General features: G+C 37.9%; 1 protein-coding gene across 1 annotated transcript in view; it reads left to right on the top strand.

The window, feature by feature from the left end:
• Map7d3 (MAP7 domain containing 3) overlaps positions 1-17,678 on the top strand; it is a 30,262-nt gene extending 12,584 nt beyond the window's left edge. Inside the window, exons 6-17 of the mRNA XM_048797013.1 lie at positions 1,795-1,887; positions 2,791-2,916; positions 5,661-6,235; positions 6,813-6,949; positions 7,218-7,420; positions 9,200-9,335; positions 9,976-10,090; positions 10,598-10,702; positions 11,802-11,855; positions 13,034-13,136; positions 14,210-14,408; positions 15,489-17,678. Of these exons, the coding sequence (XP_048652970.1) occupies positions 1,795-1,887; positions 2,791-2,916; positions 5,661-6,235; positions 6,813-6,949; positions 7,218-7,420; positions 9,200-9,335; positions 9,976-10,090; positions 10,598-10,702; positions 11,802-11,855; positions 13,034-13,136; positions 14,210-14,408; positions 15,489-15,888 (2,246 nt within the window). The 3' untranslated portion in view covers positions 15,889-17,678. The remainder of the gene's footprint in view (positions 1-1,794; positions 1,888-2,790; positions 2,917-5,660; positions 6,236-6,812; positions 6,950-7,217; positions 7,421-9,199; positions 9,336-9,975; positions 10,091-10,597; positions 10,703-11,801; positions 11,856-13,033; positions 13,137-14,209; positions 14,409-15,488) is intronic.
• The last annotated feature ends 506 nt before the right edge of the window (positions 17,679-18,184 follow it).

Consider the following 18,184-nt stretch of genomic DNA (forward strand, 5'->3'; position numbering starts at 1 on the left):
TCCTCCCTCATTGTTCTTTTCCAAAGCACTTTTATGTGTAGCCTGGGTTCATTCATACACTAATGTAGGAAGACTTTTTTTTAGCACCTTGCTTGTCTCGTGATAAAATTAATGTATTATTTACCAACTAAATCTCTTAGAAAAATTAGATAGCAATAATTGCAATAGCATATTTGTGTCCCATGAACATTGTTCTACAAGTGTTGACTATGTTTTATTACCTATTTACTTCAAGAATTAGCAGAGATTAAATATAATATTATATAAAACTATGCTTTCATTGATATGTCCACTTGCCATATTCATGAAACATGTAAAGAGAAGGGACAGGCGATGACTTAAAAGGTAAGGTAATAACTAGTTAAACTATACTGAAGGAGCAATACCAAGTTAACTTTTTAAATGATTTCTTTACTAGTTTTTAATAGAAGGTATTTATGGAAGATACTTTGTGAAGTAACCTACTTAAAGGTACAGTATGATATATACTCCAAAGTGATGAATGCTGTAATTAATGATTCCAGAAAATCTCTTTAAATTGAAATGAGACCTATTCAATCCAGAGAGATCAATATTTGAAACTCAAATGAAGTTCACAATTTAATATGTAATATTTTAAATAATCTTGTTTTAAATCTTGGTTGATTTAAATAGTCTTATTTTTCTTCCACTCATTGCTGACTCATAACTATTCTCAGTATTTTGTCATTTCTTGCAGTCTACTAATGAGGAATTGTGTAACTTAATCATTGACTTGCTTACAACTTTGTAGTTCATGCTATACAATCACATTATCAATTCAAATTTTCAAATGATGCTGGATTGTCAATATGTACTTTAATTTACAGATCTCATTGTTATACAAAATTACATACAAGAGGTTGTGAGGGGAAAGGGAAAAAATAAAAAAAAAACAAGGGAGAGAATTAAATTACAGCAGATGGGATAGAGAGAGAAGATGGGAGGGGAGGGGAGGGGGGATAGTAGAGGATAAGAAAGGCAGCAGAATACAACAGACACTAGCATGGCAATATGTAAATCAATGGATGTGTAACTGATGTGATTCTGCAATCTGTATACTGGGTAAAAATGGGAGTTCATAACCTACTTGAATCTAAAGTATGAAATATGATATGTCAGGAGCTTTGTAATGTTTTGAACAACCAATAAAAAAAAGAGAGAAATTGTTTTTTTCAAACAGACATTCCTCAGTATTCTGAACTAGAATATTTGAAGCAAAATGAAAAAAGTGTCTATTGGAAGCAGATTGTTTTCCCTTGTGAATGGTTGGGTTGCTTCAGTTGTGACATTAATACTTTTGTTTAAAAATACTAGTTATGGGATTCCACCTCTTGGGTCCCCTTCTTCCTCCGGGAGAAGTCTTTTCTGCTGTCCTTTAATAAACTTCTAATTTCTACTCTGAAAAAAAAAATAAAATAAAATAAAAATACTAGTTATAACTAACATATAAATCACTTTTACTATTAGACATCATGGATTGTGTCTAGAATCAAAGGTTGTATATTCCTAATTTGGGAACTTTGATGTTGTGGATAGTATCAGACATTTTACCTCTTAAATTTTAACATTTTCTAAATCACCTTATTTTCATTTCAGTAACAGAGTAAATTAGTTTTAAGTTTGGGGAATAGAATCTCTGTATTGTATTTGAAATTAAATTCTTATAAGCAAGGGTAGATAAGATAAACAAAAATATGTAAACATGAGTGGCTCCTAAAATAATATATTTATGTCATTTATGAAAAGTAATATTTCTTTGCTTTTGACCTCTAGGAAAAACAGAAAATAAGAGAAGCTCATCTTTGAATAGAAGAGAAAACAAAGTACATTCATCTACTGACATAGAACACATGGAGGACAAGCCAGGTGATTAGTTAGTGGTTAAAACAGGCATATTTATGTCAACATTATTGGTTAAAAATCATTTCTGAAACTGAAAAGTGAAGCATCCTTTTTTTTCCTCCTTGAAGTTCTATGGATGGAACCTTTTCATATGTGTTTGTTGCTTTTTGTTTCTCACCATTCACTTATGGAAGACTTTGTACTTAATTGATTCAGGTTCAACCCTATTGGAACAAATGCCATTTCATAGGAATCTTTAACAATATAAATACTTATTGGAGCAAGATATTTATTTACAACAATGGTCATTTTGGTAGGAGGTACTGGGGATTGAAATCAGGGGCACTGATTTCACCACTGAGCTACATCCCCAGCCCTATTTTGTATTTTATTTAGAGACAGGATCTCATTGAGTTGCTTAGTGCCTCACTTTTGCTGAGGCTGGCTTTGAACTCATGAGTCTCCTGAGCTGCTGGGATCACAGGCGTGTACCAGCATGCCTGGCACAAAGCTCATTTTTAACAAAAAAGTTCAGTCAATTCCTGGGAGCTTTTGGCAATGCACTTGATCATTATGATTGTCAATGACATATATCTGGGAATCCATGTAAAGGTTGTTTTGTCATGTGCAATTCTTTTTCTCCATGTGTGAGTTCCCATAAGGACACCATACTATGGGAGGTGGTTATGTCAAATATGTTACCTGGGTTTCTTCTTTGGGGTTATTATGGTATGCTGAGGCCTTTGCTCCTTAATTCAGGTAATCTTGTCCCTGACAGTGCAATCTGATTAGATTAGCAGTGTCCAATCCTATTATACTATGTATTGTTGGGAAAGTTACCATTTTTACAGCAGTTTACATTGATCATTGTTGCTTTGTATTCATTCATCTGTAAGACCTCAAATTGAATGTTTTTTTATCATTTAGCTCGTCGATTTTATAGCAATCCCTCAGAGAATAATTTAATCAGTCGCCTGCTTATCCCAACAAGAGCATCAGTAGCCAGAAGCAAGACTGCTGCTTCATTATCCATCCCAGGAAAAGATACTCCAGGTAACAGGCACATGGAAAAAAGCCTGAAAGTACTCGTGTTTGCACTTAAAAAGTAGGCTCTAACACTTAACTTTTTGCTTTTAGGTGTCAAAATAATTTGAATCAATATTTACAAAATTTCTAGCATGGTAGATTAAACTGGGTAATGGGTAATTAATAGGATGAGATGACTAACTTGGTGATGGTTAAATTTTATTTTGTTTATTCAACTATTATTTATTTATTTATTATTACATGGTGCTGAGGATGGAACCCAGGGCCCCACATGCACTAGGCAAGTGCTCAATGACAGCCACAACCCCAGCCCATGTTGGTTAAATTTTAAAGCTCTATAGATTCTAAAAATATAGAAGAATTTCACTAATATCAAACAAGAAAATTTCCTACTAACCTTTTTTTATTCAAAAATATGGAACAATAACATTGATCAAACTTTCAGTTTTCAATTAGGGACATAAAGATTGTAAGTACAACAAAACAAATCTTCAGGATTATGAGGACTTTCTCATTTGTAGTTTACATAGCCTATGGACAGCAAGATATCCCCAATAATGGAAAGGTCTATTGCATTGTCCCCATTATTTATCCTCTCTGCTTTTTCCTTTCCAGAATACATCCCACCTCTTTTTTTTCTGTCATTTTCATGTGATTAGTAAAATGAATCAACATTGTATCAGTCTTTCTTGTAGTACTCTGATTCCTGGCATGCTTTATGTGTGTGTGTGTGTGTGTGTGTGTATATATAATCAGATTAGTTTCTGCCAGTTTCCCCCACTACCAATCTAGATATTTCTGATTATTTTTGTTTTGGCTTAATAGATCACTATCATGAAAAACTCAGTATTTTGTCTTAAATTTCTATAACGAGCTAAGTGTAGATTTTAGCACACCTAAAATCTCAGCAATGTGGAGGCAGAGGCAGGAGGATGGCAAGTTCCAGGCCACCCTGGGCAATAAGACCCCATGTCAAAATCAGAAATAAAATGGACTGGAGCGGGACTGGGGTTGTGGCTCAGGGGTAGAGCGCTTGCCTAGCACGGGCGAGGCCCTGGGTTAGATCCTCAGCACCACATAAAAATAAATAAGTAAAATAAAGTTATTGTGTCCAACTACAACTAAAAAATAAATATTAAAAAAATGGACTGGAGGGAGATAATGATCAGTGATAAAGTGACCCTAGGTTCAGTCTCTAGGATCACACAAAAATCTTATACTTTATACATTTTCTATAATACTAATTTTTTGTGTTAATTAATGTAACTGTTAGGCACATGTAGATATGTAAAGAAACTGCTTTCTTTATCAAAAATGAGGAAGTAAAAAAATAACAACTTTGTCAAGTTTTTTTCATAAGTAGTCAATTGGTAATTCTATTTTAAATATTTGACAAAATCATGAAAATTTGCCACTTAAAGTTGATGTGCCAAATAATTGTACCAAGTGTTAAGAAAACTACCATGGAAGACATTTTTAAAATGTTTACTTTATTATATAAGCAGTAAACATTTAGCATAGAACAAGATTTTAAGTGTAATCTCCGTAATATTTCAAGGCACACTGGTAATTTAATATCTCTCCACATATATATTTTTTCACAAAAGGAGATAGTAGCCTGCCTTTGTTAAACTCAATAAATATCATTTTCCTGTATCCAAAAAATTGCAAATTACTTCTTTTAATGACTGCCTTCCTATAGTGCAAGTTTTCTTTTGAATATTTGGATTGTATTTTCAACTATCCCAGTATTTTAAACAATAGTTTAGTTAGCAACAATGTGAATACATTTTTACATATTTATCTAGTTTTTTTTTTTTTTTCCAGGGCTAAGGACTGAACTCAGGGCCTTGCTGTGCTAGGCAAGTGCTCTGCCACTGAGCTAAATCCCCAACCCCTTTATCTAGGTTTTTTATCTTTATTTTTTTACTAAGGATAAATCCAGAGGTGGAATTGCTAAAACAAAGAGTATATACTACTTAAATGGCTTTTGATACATATTACCAAATTGCTCCTCAGGAAGCATATACAAATCTACAATCCCACCAGCAATGTATGAGGTTGCCTGGTTGCAAATATTGGAATTACCATTTTCTTCCATACAAGCTGACATGGAATATTAGCATTTTGCTCCTTCCCTAGGCAAAAAAAAAAAAAATATTTGGTTTGTTGAAGCTGGAAGAGACCTTTGAGATCTAGCCCACTCCAAGTAAGTCTTAGTACAGTTTTTAATATGGCTGAGAAAATGCTTTTCTTAATTCCCTTCTGCAACAATCAACTATGAAGTGTCTTATGTAACCACCTGTAATGGTTAAAATCTAGTCCTGGTGAAGATGTTCATATTACTTTTTAAAGGTGTTGAAGACCTTGCAATTTTCATGAAAATAATTCTGAAGTGCAGTGCAGTTAAAATATAAATGGCAGGTCTGGGGCTGTAGCCCCGTGGTATAGCCTTAACTGACATGTCTGAGACACTGAGTTCAGTCCTCAGCACCATGTAAAAATATAAATAAATAAAACAAAGGTATAAAAAACAGAAATGGCAAACATCAACTTTGGAAAAACATCTTATTTTCATCTGTAATAAAGACCATTGCTTTCACAGTGACTGTTGTTGGCAAATACTTCCTGTGATGTGTGTAATCTCTGTGATTTCCTAATAAACAGTTGTCTCTTTTCTCTGTTCCTGTTCTTATACTGTCTTATCAAATTTCTAACTTTAGGGTATTTTACTCTCCATCCTCATTCACTTATAGGTGTCACCAATCACTTCCTCCAGTATGTACATATGCCCTTGCGTAGCCACAGTAGTGACGAATTGAAGAGTTCCATCATGTTCAGTAAGCCAATAGTGAAGACGCCTCTTCAGACAAAATTAGAAATGGCTCCCCTGGAGAAAGTAGTAACACCCTTCAAGGTAAATGTGGAAGCTACTCCCAAGGCGAAAATGGAAGTACCCTCTGAGGTGAGAATGGATGCCTTGTTGAACATGGAAGCCTCCCCCATGGAGAACATGGAATTGTCCCCTGTGGCGAGCACAGAAACATCCCCCTTGGTTAGTGTGGAAGTGTCCCCTGTGGTGAGCATGGATGCCTCCTCTGAGGTGAGCCTAGATACATCCCCTGAGGGGAGCATGGACTCATCCCCTAAGGTGAACATGAAAGCTCCCTGTAAGGCAAACATGGAAGTATCCCAGAGTGTGGAAACACTTCCTGAGGCAAATGTGGAGGTGCCTCTTGAAGGGGAAGTGGAAGCATCACCCAAGGAGAGCTTGGAATCATCCCCTAAGATGGTGGCAGAAGTGTCCTACAAGGCATCCCCCAAGGTGAGCATGAAATTATCTTCCAGGTAAAAGTGAGAGACTCTTCAGAAGTTTGTCATGTTTTATTGACAAGATTCCTATTAAAATGTGTGTATTTCATTGTATAGAACATAATAGGTTGGGTTTTACAACAAAATTATCACTATTATAGTGTTGCGCAATAAAATTAACAAAATAATTCACTAAGTAATTTAAAATCTCTGATGTTTGTTACTCTAGTGTAATATTTCCCCCAAACTGTGGAATATTACTTTTGGTTGAAGGGAGAAAGTGTAACATTCCTATGAACTGTTTCTGAACTCTGAAGAAAAGATTTTTAAGAAGTCTTCCAAACCCTTAATTAAGACTTAGAAATGGAAATAGGTTTTGAAAAAAAGATTTCTCATAAATTAGTTATTTCTGTGATCCATTTGAATTGTGTAATATAATTGTTAGTCTAGAAGAAAATGTGTCTGAACCTGATTTCAAGCACTAAAGGAAATTTGTGGATTTAAGGAACTATAATTGTACTTTATTCAGAATGTTTTTCTTTTAGAAAGCTAGCTGCAATAAAATACTTACTAATATCCTACTGCATTAGCCTGTTCAGAAACCAGAAATGGACAGACAGACCTCCAACCCTGTTATCAAGAAGCATCCATCCTCAAACATACTATCTAATATGCAGTCACCATCTCCTGCCAGCGGGTGTCATCCACCCTCTCCCGTAAATACTATGTAAGTAAGTAGCCTACTTGCAACCATTCTGGTAGGTGTTAATTTCATGTCAGGACAAATTTCATGTCAGTGTTTGATGATGAAATATGATTGTATGTGCAGTAACACAAATGTGAAGAAAAAAACTTTTAAAATGGATTTAGCTTTGTCTATTATAAAAATTCCCAGATCATAATCTTATGATCATTATCTCATAGTGTTGAGACTTTATATTTTATCAAATTGTATACTAAAAATTAACTAACACACATTTGTTACTTTTTCTCAGCAGGCACATTCAAAAGAACCGCCCACCATCACCTTCACCAGTCTTGTCAAAACAATCAGTACATGCTCCTCTGCCCTGTAAAATCATACCTGTTCAACGTACCCTATTTGTGCCAGATGGTATTGTCAAAAAGAAAAGAGAAACGGTTTCTAAATCCCCAAACAAATGTGAGCCTGTGAGCCAAAAACAGATGATCTCTGAGGGTAAGTTCTCTCATTAAGAAGTGTATTTTAAGACAGGTGTGGTGGCACATTCCTCTGATCCCAGCTACTCGGAAGGTTGAGGCAGGAGGATCACAAGTTTGAGGCCAATTGGGACAAGTTGGTGAGGCCCTAAGCAACATAACAAGACACTGTCTCAAATGAAAACTAAAAGGGCTGGAGATTGTAGCTCAGTGGTAAAGCACCCATGGGCTCATTTCCCGGTATAAAAAAAAAATTAAGAAGTTCATTTTAACAACACATAAAATCCTGAGGTACTTTGGGAGTGGTCAATATCATTTTATTCCCCAATGGAAAGAACTTTAGGGAGTGATCTTTCTTTTAGATATTAAGAGAATTTAACTAAATCACTGGTTCTCCTGGAATGTAGCTTCTCTGCTTACTTGTCATTGCCAAAGCTTCGTATTCACCTCACCTCTTTGTTTTGGAAAGTTCATTTTGAAACTACTGCTAAAAGCACAGGTTGGATGAGAGGGTTGGTCTAGGAGATCCCTGTAGGCTCTCCCAGCTCTGATGTTAGATGATTGCTGGAGAGAGCACATCTAGCCATTCCTGGATGAGCAGGTTTCCATTAGGAGATGTAGGTCAGGTTCCATATATAGGTCAGACCATGTGGTGTGCCTTAGTTTGTATTGTATGCAGGTTCCTGAAAATTGCCACATGGCTGTTTTGCCTGCCACACACATTTTTACACCTACAGACATTACTTAATTTTAAATACATTAGGGAGTTTTGCTTTTTAAAGGAATTTCACAGTAAATTCTTTGTAACAGAAATAATCTTTTTATTGCATATTGTTCATTCTTGATATGTCTTAAAATTTTCCTTTTCACATGTGATTTGTTTTAAGTAAAGCAATGAGTTACACAGACTAAAATATGATAATAGGCCTCCACATCTTCACCTTACTTTACTGATAGTCTTGGTTTCTTTGGTTATCATCTACAGTTAGACACTTCATTGATAACCAGATATACACACTGTTATCAGAGTTTAACTGGAAAGTAATGAAAATGTGCCACAGATCTCCAGATGTATGCCTAATGTATTTTTTGGTTAATCAGGTATTTAAGATTTATACTCTTCATTTGGACCAGGCTAAACCTTGACTTTCCCTATAATCAGTATATCTTAATCTTTTCCTATACAGTAATTTGATCGAGTTATCTCCAAATAGCTAAAACAAGGCCAGATGTGGTGGTGCAAGCCTGTAATGCCAGCAGCTCGGGAGGCTGAGGCAGGAGGATCCTGAGTTCAAAGCCAACCTCAGCAAAAGCTAGGTGCTAAGCAACTCAGTGAAACACTGTCTCTATTTTTTTATTGTGGTGCTGGGGATTAGAACCTAGGGCCTTGTGCATGCAGGGCAAGCACTCTACCAACTGAGCTATATCCCCAGCCCAAGACCCTGTCTTTAAATAAAATATAAAATAGGGCTGGGCATGTGTGGCTCAGTGGTCGAGTGCTCCTGAGTTCAATCCCTGGTACCCACCCACCCCCCAAAAAAAAATATAGCTAAAACAAAGTAGAAGTATAGTATTGCATTTTGGAAAAAGTATTTATTTAAAAGAAAATGCTAATTCTCTTGTCAGGGAACAGTTGAGGCTTTGAACAAATCACCTATAGTTTGCTTATGGTTTATAAATTTGGATCTATGCACACATTGTTCATTTTTTAATGTTTTGGGTTATATTGTACTTATTTATTGGACTGAGAGACAATAAGTTCACTAAACTAACTATTTTACATTTTCATTTAAACTAGAGTCTGGTAATAAAATTGCACCAGGAACCATGAGTGCTGAGGAAGCCACGAAAATTTTGGCAGAGAAACGCCGTCTTGCTCGTGAACAAAAAGACAAAAAAGAAGAAGAGAGACTCCAGAAAGAAATGGAACCAAGGTCAGCACAAAATCATCATCCTTTCTATACTAGTCTAGGCTGGGGCCCCAATTTTGAAATATTACCCACAAGTTATAATTTCTCAAAAATTGAATTTTTCTTCAGCAAGGATCAAAATTTCCTTGTTACCTTCTAACCAAGTGAGTGGCTGAACATAGAGGACCTCTCTGTCCCTTTTAATCTCCATATATTGTGTGCCATTAGGTTGTGCTACTGCATAAAAAGACCAAACTCATGCCCAGAGTTCCCATCTCTAAGCACAGTAGCACTTGAGTGANAACGCAGGGATGCTTAACCACTGAGCCACATCCCCAGCCCAACAGTGAGACCCTGTTACTTAGAGCCTTGCCATTGCTGAGGCTGGCTTTGAACTCACGATCCTCCTGCTTCAGCCTCCTGAGCCGCCAGGATGATAGGCTTGCACCACCATGCCCAGCTGACATCTGTCTGTAAGGAGATGTAGCATTCCCTATGGCACTTTAACATTACAGTTTCACTATAACCCATTACCACTGCAGGTCATCTTCAGCCATCCTTGGCAAAATCCCCAAGTTTCTCAAGGGCAGCTAAAAAAAAAAGCAGAAAACAGTATATTATAGATTAGTAGTCCTTTAGTTTGAAATCCAAACTGCTTGCTCAGATTAGATATCCCAGGTTGGTTTTCCCCAATTTTGCTTTCTGTGGTAACACTAATGGCATTCACAGCTGCACCCAACACCTCCCACACCAGGCAAAGTTCAAAATCAGATTCACCAGTAAGAATATATCACCCTTCTAAATTCAAGCCACTAGGAAACTAAATTCCTGAACTGAGCTCAGACTATACTCAGTTTGAATTATTACCATAGTCTAATTTCTAGTCCCAATTTTAGTGTGTGATTCATCAAATTTGGTAACATGTAAATTCCATAAATGATTGTGTGTGCTTGCATTTCTCTAGAAGGAACCTTTGTGGATTCTCTCAGTGACACTGGGAGAAATATGACTTTTCACTCTTGTTGCTATGTTAATGGATAGCTCCATAGTCACCTACGTAGTTTTAAAGTAAGATGATGTGATGTTCATAATGATACTCTTGACATCCTGAGCCTTCCAGATAACATTTCACCTAGTTCTGTGTATTCTAACTAATGGTTTGAAAACTGATAATCCATGACTGGTCATAGATAGGAGTGCTCAGTCAAGAGATTACAACAGTTGACTTTTTAAGTGTGCTATCATATAAATTGAAATTAAATGATATTTTTACACACTTTTTCTAGAAAGGGGATGCCAAAATAAAAGCTCAGGAAGAAGCTGATAAACGCAAGAAGGAGCAGGAGAGAATTATGTTACAAAATTTACAAGAAAGATTAGAGAGAAAAAAGGTAAGTGTTTTCTGTTTTGGGGTGTTTGATTGTGTTAAACACAATTGGGTGGCATTTTTGAAAATCACAAGTCAGGTGTGTATTAACATCTGGCTTTTTTCCCACTATACTCTCCTCTTCCTTATCCAAGGAGCTGGTTTATATATAGAAGGTTTTTCCTCTTCATTACCACTTCCTCAAGAACCCTTGGTAATGATTACAGCATTGCCACAATATAGCAAACCTGTGGGAACACAGCTCCTTTGAACAGAATGACTAGTCATGGTACGGGTTGTCAAAAGTTAGAGTTTCTTCTAAACTGGCTAGCATTTGCAGTAACTATCATGGGAAGAAGTGCAGACATCTTTGAGAGGCCAAGGTGCAGGCCATTTGTAAGGGTGAGCCACATGTTATGCAACTCACATGGCTCATCTGGGAGCCCCAACCTGGGCTGAGGTGTGCAGGACCTCCCTGTCCATAAATCATGAGGCACCCTGAGGTGGCCAGGGAGTCACAGTTCTCCTCACCTTATGCATGGTAGAGAATTCTTTTTTGTTAAGATAGATACAATATTTTGTTTATTTTTATGTGGTGCTGAGGATTGAACCCAGTGCCTCAAATGTGCTGAGCTATAACCCAGCCCCATGCATGGTAGGGAATTCTTAACCCTCCCTAAAATATACCTCTTGTCAGCCTCCTGTCTATTTTTAGTAACGAGATCTGTTGACAGTGCCATGACTGAGGTGCATTATCTTCATTTAGCCTCAGGAAAGGTCCGTGAAGACTAAAATCCTACTAAAAACTCCAATTTGTCTGCAATAAAATATGCTTACTCTAATTAATGTCTATGTGAAAATAGAAGTAAGAAATTGTCATTTGGGTATCTATGTTGTAATAAAAAGTACAACTGTCACCATTCATGGCATATTATAGCTGAAACCAGTTCAGAAGAACAGGGAGGCCAGCTGTCCTGCCATGTCTTTTGTGGGTGAAATCTATGGTTTTGGAGCATACATTGTGTGCCATTGTCCGCCTGTGTAAAATGGAGATAATCAACTGCTTCAGGACCACTGGTTTTTAATCTCTTTTCATGTTTGACTTTTTGTTTTCCTTTTAATAGAGAATTGAGGAAATAATGAAGCGGACAAGAAAGACAGATGTGAACATCACAAAGGTAGTCTCCATTCTACTGCCAGCAGTATATAAGAATTCCTCTTAAAATAAAAATCATTGAACACCTATATTTAAAAAAAAAGAAAGAATGCCTCTTACTTCCCATCCTTTCCAACTTTTGCCTTTTTGCTGATCTTATGGCCATGGTATAAAGTATCAAGTTTACATTTCCCTGATCATTACAGAGGTTGAACATGTTTTCCTGTCTTTAATTAGCTTTCATGTTTTCTCTCATGTGAAATGCTTTATAGGTCTTTTTACCTAAACCTTTTGGTTGTTTTGTCTTTTTCTTGCTCTTTAAATCTCCTAGATATTGCTGCTTTTTTGGTTGTGCGTTGTAGATATCCTCACCCTCCAAATGGTTTGGCTTTTCTAATTGTCATCTTCTGCTAGGTAGAAGCTCCTAATGTCATTGCTGTTGAATTTATCAATACTTTCTGATGACTAATGAGGTCAAGTGCTTTTTGATATGCTTCCTGACCATTTTGAGATTCCCTTTGTTGACATGTCTTTTCAAGTCATTTGCCCATTTTCCTATTTTGTCACTTGCCTTTGTAGGAGTTTTTGCCTACCCCAGTGAGGAGTCCTTTAGATATATGTACTGCAGGGAGCTTCTCCCACGCTGGTTTGCCTCACATAATATTAGTTTAGTGGACCAGATGTTCTTCAATTTAGCAAACTCCAGTTTTTCTCCCCTTTATGGTGGAAAGTTTCTGTGTCTGTTGCATCATTATTTGCTTCCCCCAACAGTGTGTCTTTTGATTGAGCACATGCCTTTTTCCTAGATTCTGTGCTGCTCTTTATATCCTGTGTTACAAAACTTATATTTTGCCTTTTTACAATTGTTCAGTTATAGTCATTTATACTATGAAGCCACCCTGTCTTTGGTAAAATTCTAAGCAGAGATGATGAATACCAGTTCAAGGCTGTAGTGTCTGTTCTTGCTCAGGGAAATCTTTAATTCTTGAGGGTCTTTCTCTAGCTGAAAGACACAACAAGGGCAACCTGCCCCTGTCCCCATTCTTTGGACCACTTAATGTTGTTAGAATTTTTTTTTACCTTGTAGTTGAAGTATTGAAAGTTAGCCATCAATCCAGTCTTGATATCTAAATTCTCTGAAATTCTAAGCCAGAATGATTGAATATTAGATATAATATTGATTTTCTTTTTTGACCATAGGCCTCAGAAATATCTGGCAGTAATACATCTGAAGAGGATGAAGCTGATGATGAGGATGAGACAGAAAGTGATGAGGACTCCCTTGATACAATGTTCCCATCAGGTTTGTTTGTGCCTAATGTTCTGTTAGTTGCCATGTAGGAGCTGGACTGCCTTGGTTTATATTTAAGGGCTCCTTCACATCTGAGCTTTGTGGCCTTGGGCAAGTCATTTAACCTCTCTGTGCCCAGCTTTACCATCTGCAAGAGGGAGAGATAATGTCTCTTTACCAGGGTTGGGCATGAGATTTCAGTGAGATAAATCTGAGTAATACTAAGAATAGCAGCTAACTGTCAATAAATATTTGCCACTGCTTCTTAATTTTACACTTTATGCTATTAGATTGTAGGTGGTAGCTCTTTCTCAGTAGAATATGAGGACTGTTGACATAGCTCAGAGCCTCAGAAGGCAGCTGTGATTAACTCTAGGTGGGATTCGACTTTCTAACTTATAAGGAAAAATTGAAATTGTGTCATGATGCTCATACCCTCTTGAAATATATTGGTGACTCCCTCCAAGTAGGAAATACTTCATAGTAATGGGCATTTGAGAAAACACTATTGATCCATATTTATCCTGAAAGCAGACATTGAACAGGTAAGCAAGGTATTCTCAAGGTACTGAAAAGCCTTGGGGAGATAGACACCTGAACAGAGAGTGGTTACTACCACACAAGGACTGGGTTCAAAGAAGTCAGGTGAGAGTGCAGCCAGTGTATGGCATTAGGACAGAAGCCTTGGGTCGGCTGGAAGGAGGAGAGCCCACAGGAGAGTCCAGTGTGAGAAGTACCATTTGGGGGCAAGACAAACTCAGGGCCAGCCTGTTCTAGATGAATGCCAGGTGTGAGTAGCAAGAAGTAGCCCTACCCACTGGTCCACCAGTTTTTCAGGGCACAGGACAGGTTCCTTAAAGGTGGCCCCTTTGTGCATGGAGGGCAGGGTGAGTGCAGGTACTGGGCAGCACTGACTGTAGCTCAAGCACCACAAGCAGCTGGGGGTGGTAGGCCTGGCTCCCCAGAGTGTTACCTGCCTGATGCCCTCTGTGTCAGGCACCCGAATCTCCTCAGGATTGCAGCTTTGTCTTTTTCTTGTGTTGTTTGAAACTCCAGTTTTAATTTTGTTCCTTTCTCTTCCCTAGCCAATGGAAATGGCAGAGAGTCACCTAACAAGCCCAAAATGCCTTATAAAAATGCCAAGAAAATGCCTCAGAAACTGATGTTTTTACAAGCCACAACTGGTGAGACCGATAAAGAAAAGAAATCATATTTTAATGGTGATTTGAAACCTTTCAGGCAAAAAACCCTGAAAGAGTCTTCGACTCAAGCAAAAGGCTTAAAGTAAGTCACTTTGCATCCTATTTATCTGAATAAACTTGGGGGGATTATGATTGACCTTCTTAGAATGCCAAGCAACATTATTTCTTGAGCTCTTAGTTTGCACATGCCAAACACTCAACTTTACAGAAATAAGCTAAGCCCCACTATAACCTTGCTTGGTAAGGAGCCTCCTCCTGATTAGACAACCAAACTGAGGTGCAGTGAGCTAAGGGGATTTCTTCAACATCCCACTGCTAAAGGGCAGAGCCCAAACTGCTTTTCTTTACACAATGACTGTTGTTTCATAAAATCAGAGAAGGGGCCATTTATTGAATGCCTGTTGTAAACCAGGCCTTTTACATGGCCTACTTTAATTCTCACAGTACTTGTGAGATTGGTAATAATATCCTCATTTTTTAGATGGGGAACCAAGTTAGAGGTTAGTTTCTTGGAAAGGAATAGTAGTTGGGTGATTACCTGAAAAGATGTTTAAGCTATAAGGGCCTGTGGAAACACAAGGCTGCTAAGAGGCTCAGAAACAGTTGAAAAGAGCTCTAGAGTTACAAATCCTGCTCTGGTTCTCTAACTGTGCCATAGTGGACATTTCCCTTGACCAACTTGAAGGAGGGGGACTGGGTTCCTATGTGTTTATCTGCTCCCTAAGTCCTGGTACCTCTGTGGCACTGTAGGGCTTTCAAGAATGCAATTTGAAAAGCAGTGTGTGATCCCCTGGTCCCTTCCAGCCTTTCCATGCTAGGATTCAGGAAGTTCATTAATACCCAAAGCATCGCTTAGAAGTTAACTAAAAAATAATGCTTTTTTCAGGGTACAGGCTTGGTTTTGGAACTATCTGGACCTTGTTTTGTTTTGTTTGTACCAGGGATTGAACCCAAGAGCACTTAACCATTGAGCCACATCCCCAGCCCTTTTTTTATATTTTATTTAGAGACAGGGTTTTGAGGAGTTGCTTAAGGCCTCACTAAGTTGCTGAGGCTGGCTTTGAACTCACAAAGGCCTCAGCCTTCCTAAGCTGCTGGGATTATAGGGGTGTGCCACTGGGCCTGGTACTATCTGGATCTTAACCAAAACATCTCTCTCCAGGTCATCTACCAAAAGATCATCTACACGCACAGCAAAAACTGGAAAAGCAAAGGAACTCAGCACCACCAGCCAATCCATCCCGAATGTCAGCACACCTCAGGAGCAGACTTATGGCAAAATTGACAGTAGTAGTCACAACACTGAATCACCAGACACAAACGTCACCCCTGATAGCCACAAACAAAATTTGAAGGATTCTGTGACATCCCACCCAAATCCTCAGATGCCTACAGACCATAAGAAAAAAAGCCAGTCTGTGCCTACTATTTCCAGTAAGGCCTCATCCCATCTCTGCTTTGCTCCAAAGGCAGTTGACCTTGAACCCTCTCCTACTTCTAGCAGTAGGGCATTCTTTGGAGGAGAGGAAGAAGATGGTGTTGAGTCTGCAGGAATACTTTAGAAGAGTCTTCCATTAAGTTAGTTTTGAGAGAGTAGATGGCTTGCTTCTAATTTTTATGTCCTGCATTTCCTGTCAGATACAAAAAACTAAGTTCTTTTCAAGATCCAGATTCCTCAGAGCTCTTGATCCACCAGCAACTTGACAAGAACATAATTTTCCTTTAGGTCAGAGGTCCAGGAAGGTCTTTGGAATTAGTCCCTCATCCTCTGTTTCCAAAACCAAGAGACCCCAAAAGACCATTGTTTCTCTTGAGAAGCTCTCTTAGAAATCAAGTGAGGCAGTGTGGGCTCCTTTGGGGATCTAGGAAGAGGGGAACATTTTAAGGGCCCCAGTGTGTCAGTCTATGGGGTCCTAGGCCCACCCCAAAAGGAGGCCAGGGACAAATTGCCATGAGACCACCAGCATCTTCTCTACTGGTCTTTCTTTCCTTTTCCCTCTGCTTAGATACATAAACCTCATACAGCCTAGAAGATTGATCTGTCCTCCACCCTGGATAACTCCCAGGCCTATGCCTCAGAATTCACCTGCTTCGTACTTGAACCTGGCAAAGGAAATGACCATTAAAACAAAAAAGAAAGGATACATCCGAAGGTCACCCTGACATCTGTCTTGGAAGGTGTTCATATCATTTTTTTCTCTTGTGAGAGTTCTGAGTTAAAAAGAAATGCTTTGGTTTCCCTTAAAAAATCATAATTGTCTTTTGTGTGTATCTCCATGTGTGTTGGAGTGTGTATATCCAGGGTGCTTTCATTAGGTGATAACTATTGAGTTTCTAAAAGAACTCTATTAAAGGAACGATGTTCTTTCAGCATGTATTAGAAGTCTTAATGGTTCTTGTTTGACAATGACATCAATTTAACTACTAGAAAATTTGATTTTGTGGAGAACTTGATAGAAGATGTGAGGTACTCAGGATTGCTGGCAAAAGCTATCAGATTGTCTCTAATATACAAATGCCAAAGGCTGCATGATATAGTAAAATTTGAGCATAATATATGCATATTTCAGTTCTTCTATTGTCAGTGCCCGGCATTGATACCCACAAATGCTAGCAGTCTTAGAAAGCATAAACTTGGAGCATTCAGCATCTCTCACACTCCTGTCAGTGTTTCCTTTGAAGTACGTATTGGGGCTTATCTACCAAAAGATGGGTTATATTTGTTGTGTCCATAAAGCAGTACTTGGCCATTGTCTCGGGGTATGTTTAATTCCTCTAAATGTTGAATATTTATCATCTTTTTTCTGTTTGTGTTCCCTAGTTCTGTCCATCAGTATAGGCTTGGGATATGTAACCAAAATATACTTGCCTTTCTCTAGGCACTGGCTGCAGGTGAGGACAGCAGCAGTGTTATTCTTCAGTTCCCGTGATAGGCACACAGATGTACGTACACATACGTACGTACGTACACACATAGGCTATATGATTCCATAAAACTTGAATGCAGATTCCTTGTCCTCATGGTAATGAGCTTTTAGTGTTGAATCACAAATAGTTTGAAGCAGGCCTGTGTTCCTTTTGGCCACCGGTCTTGAATTAGTCAACGAAGGTAATGATTCTTTCTGATTGCCTGGTTCATTGCTACACAGAGTACTGTACCTTTGTTATAGATTAGGCAGGATGCCTTAGGTTTAAAACTATTTTTATACACTAGCTTTTTTTGTATAAAAGGCAGAGACAATCATCTTAAAATATGAAATGCTATTTTTCTGCACAAATGTCACACGCTGAAACATTGTTACCGTTCCCTGTAACTCTGATCTGTATGAAATAAACTTCACAGATAAAGCAATTTTTGTTTTCATTATAATGGCAAAAAAAATGTACTGGTACTGGTCATACCAAGTTGTTAATTAAACTATGAACACAAGGAACCAGCAAGGTCAAGAACTAGTAATCAGATCTTCTGCTTTCCCTCTTCATCTAGTTGGTGATTAGACAGAGTTACACTTCTAGGACAGTAAGAACTCTTCTTCCAACTCTTAACTTCTTCCTACAACTCTTAGGATGCTACTTGTTGCTCTTCCTGTGATGGCTTGCACTTATTATCAAGGCCCATTGTTAAAATCTCTTTATTGTAAAAATCATAATCTAACAGTCACCATTTTCTTTTCTTTCTCTTTGAGATGGGGTCTCCCTCTGTTGCTCAGGCTGGCCTCAAACTCCTGGGCTCAAACAGTCCTCAGCCTCCTGAGTAGCTGGGGCAGCAGGTGCATACCACTACATCCAACGAAAAGTCATTGCTTTTTTTTTTTTAATTTTTTTTTTTTTTTTTAACTTTTTTTTATTGTGGGTTGT

This window comes from Marmota marmota, unplaced genomic scaffold, assembly GCF_001458135.2.
Source record: "Marmota marmota marmota unplaced genomic scaffold, marMar, whole genome shotgun sequence".
Lineage (NCBI taxonomy): Eukaryota > Metazoa > Chordata > Mammalia > Rodentia > Sciuridae > Marmota > Marmota marmota.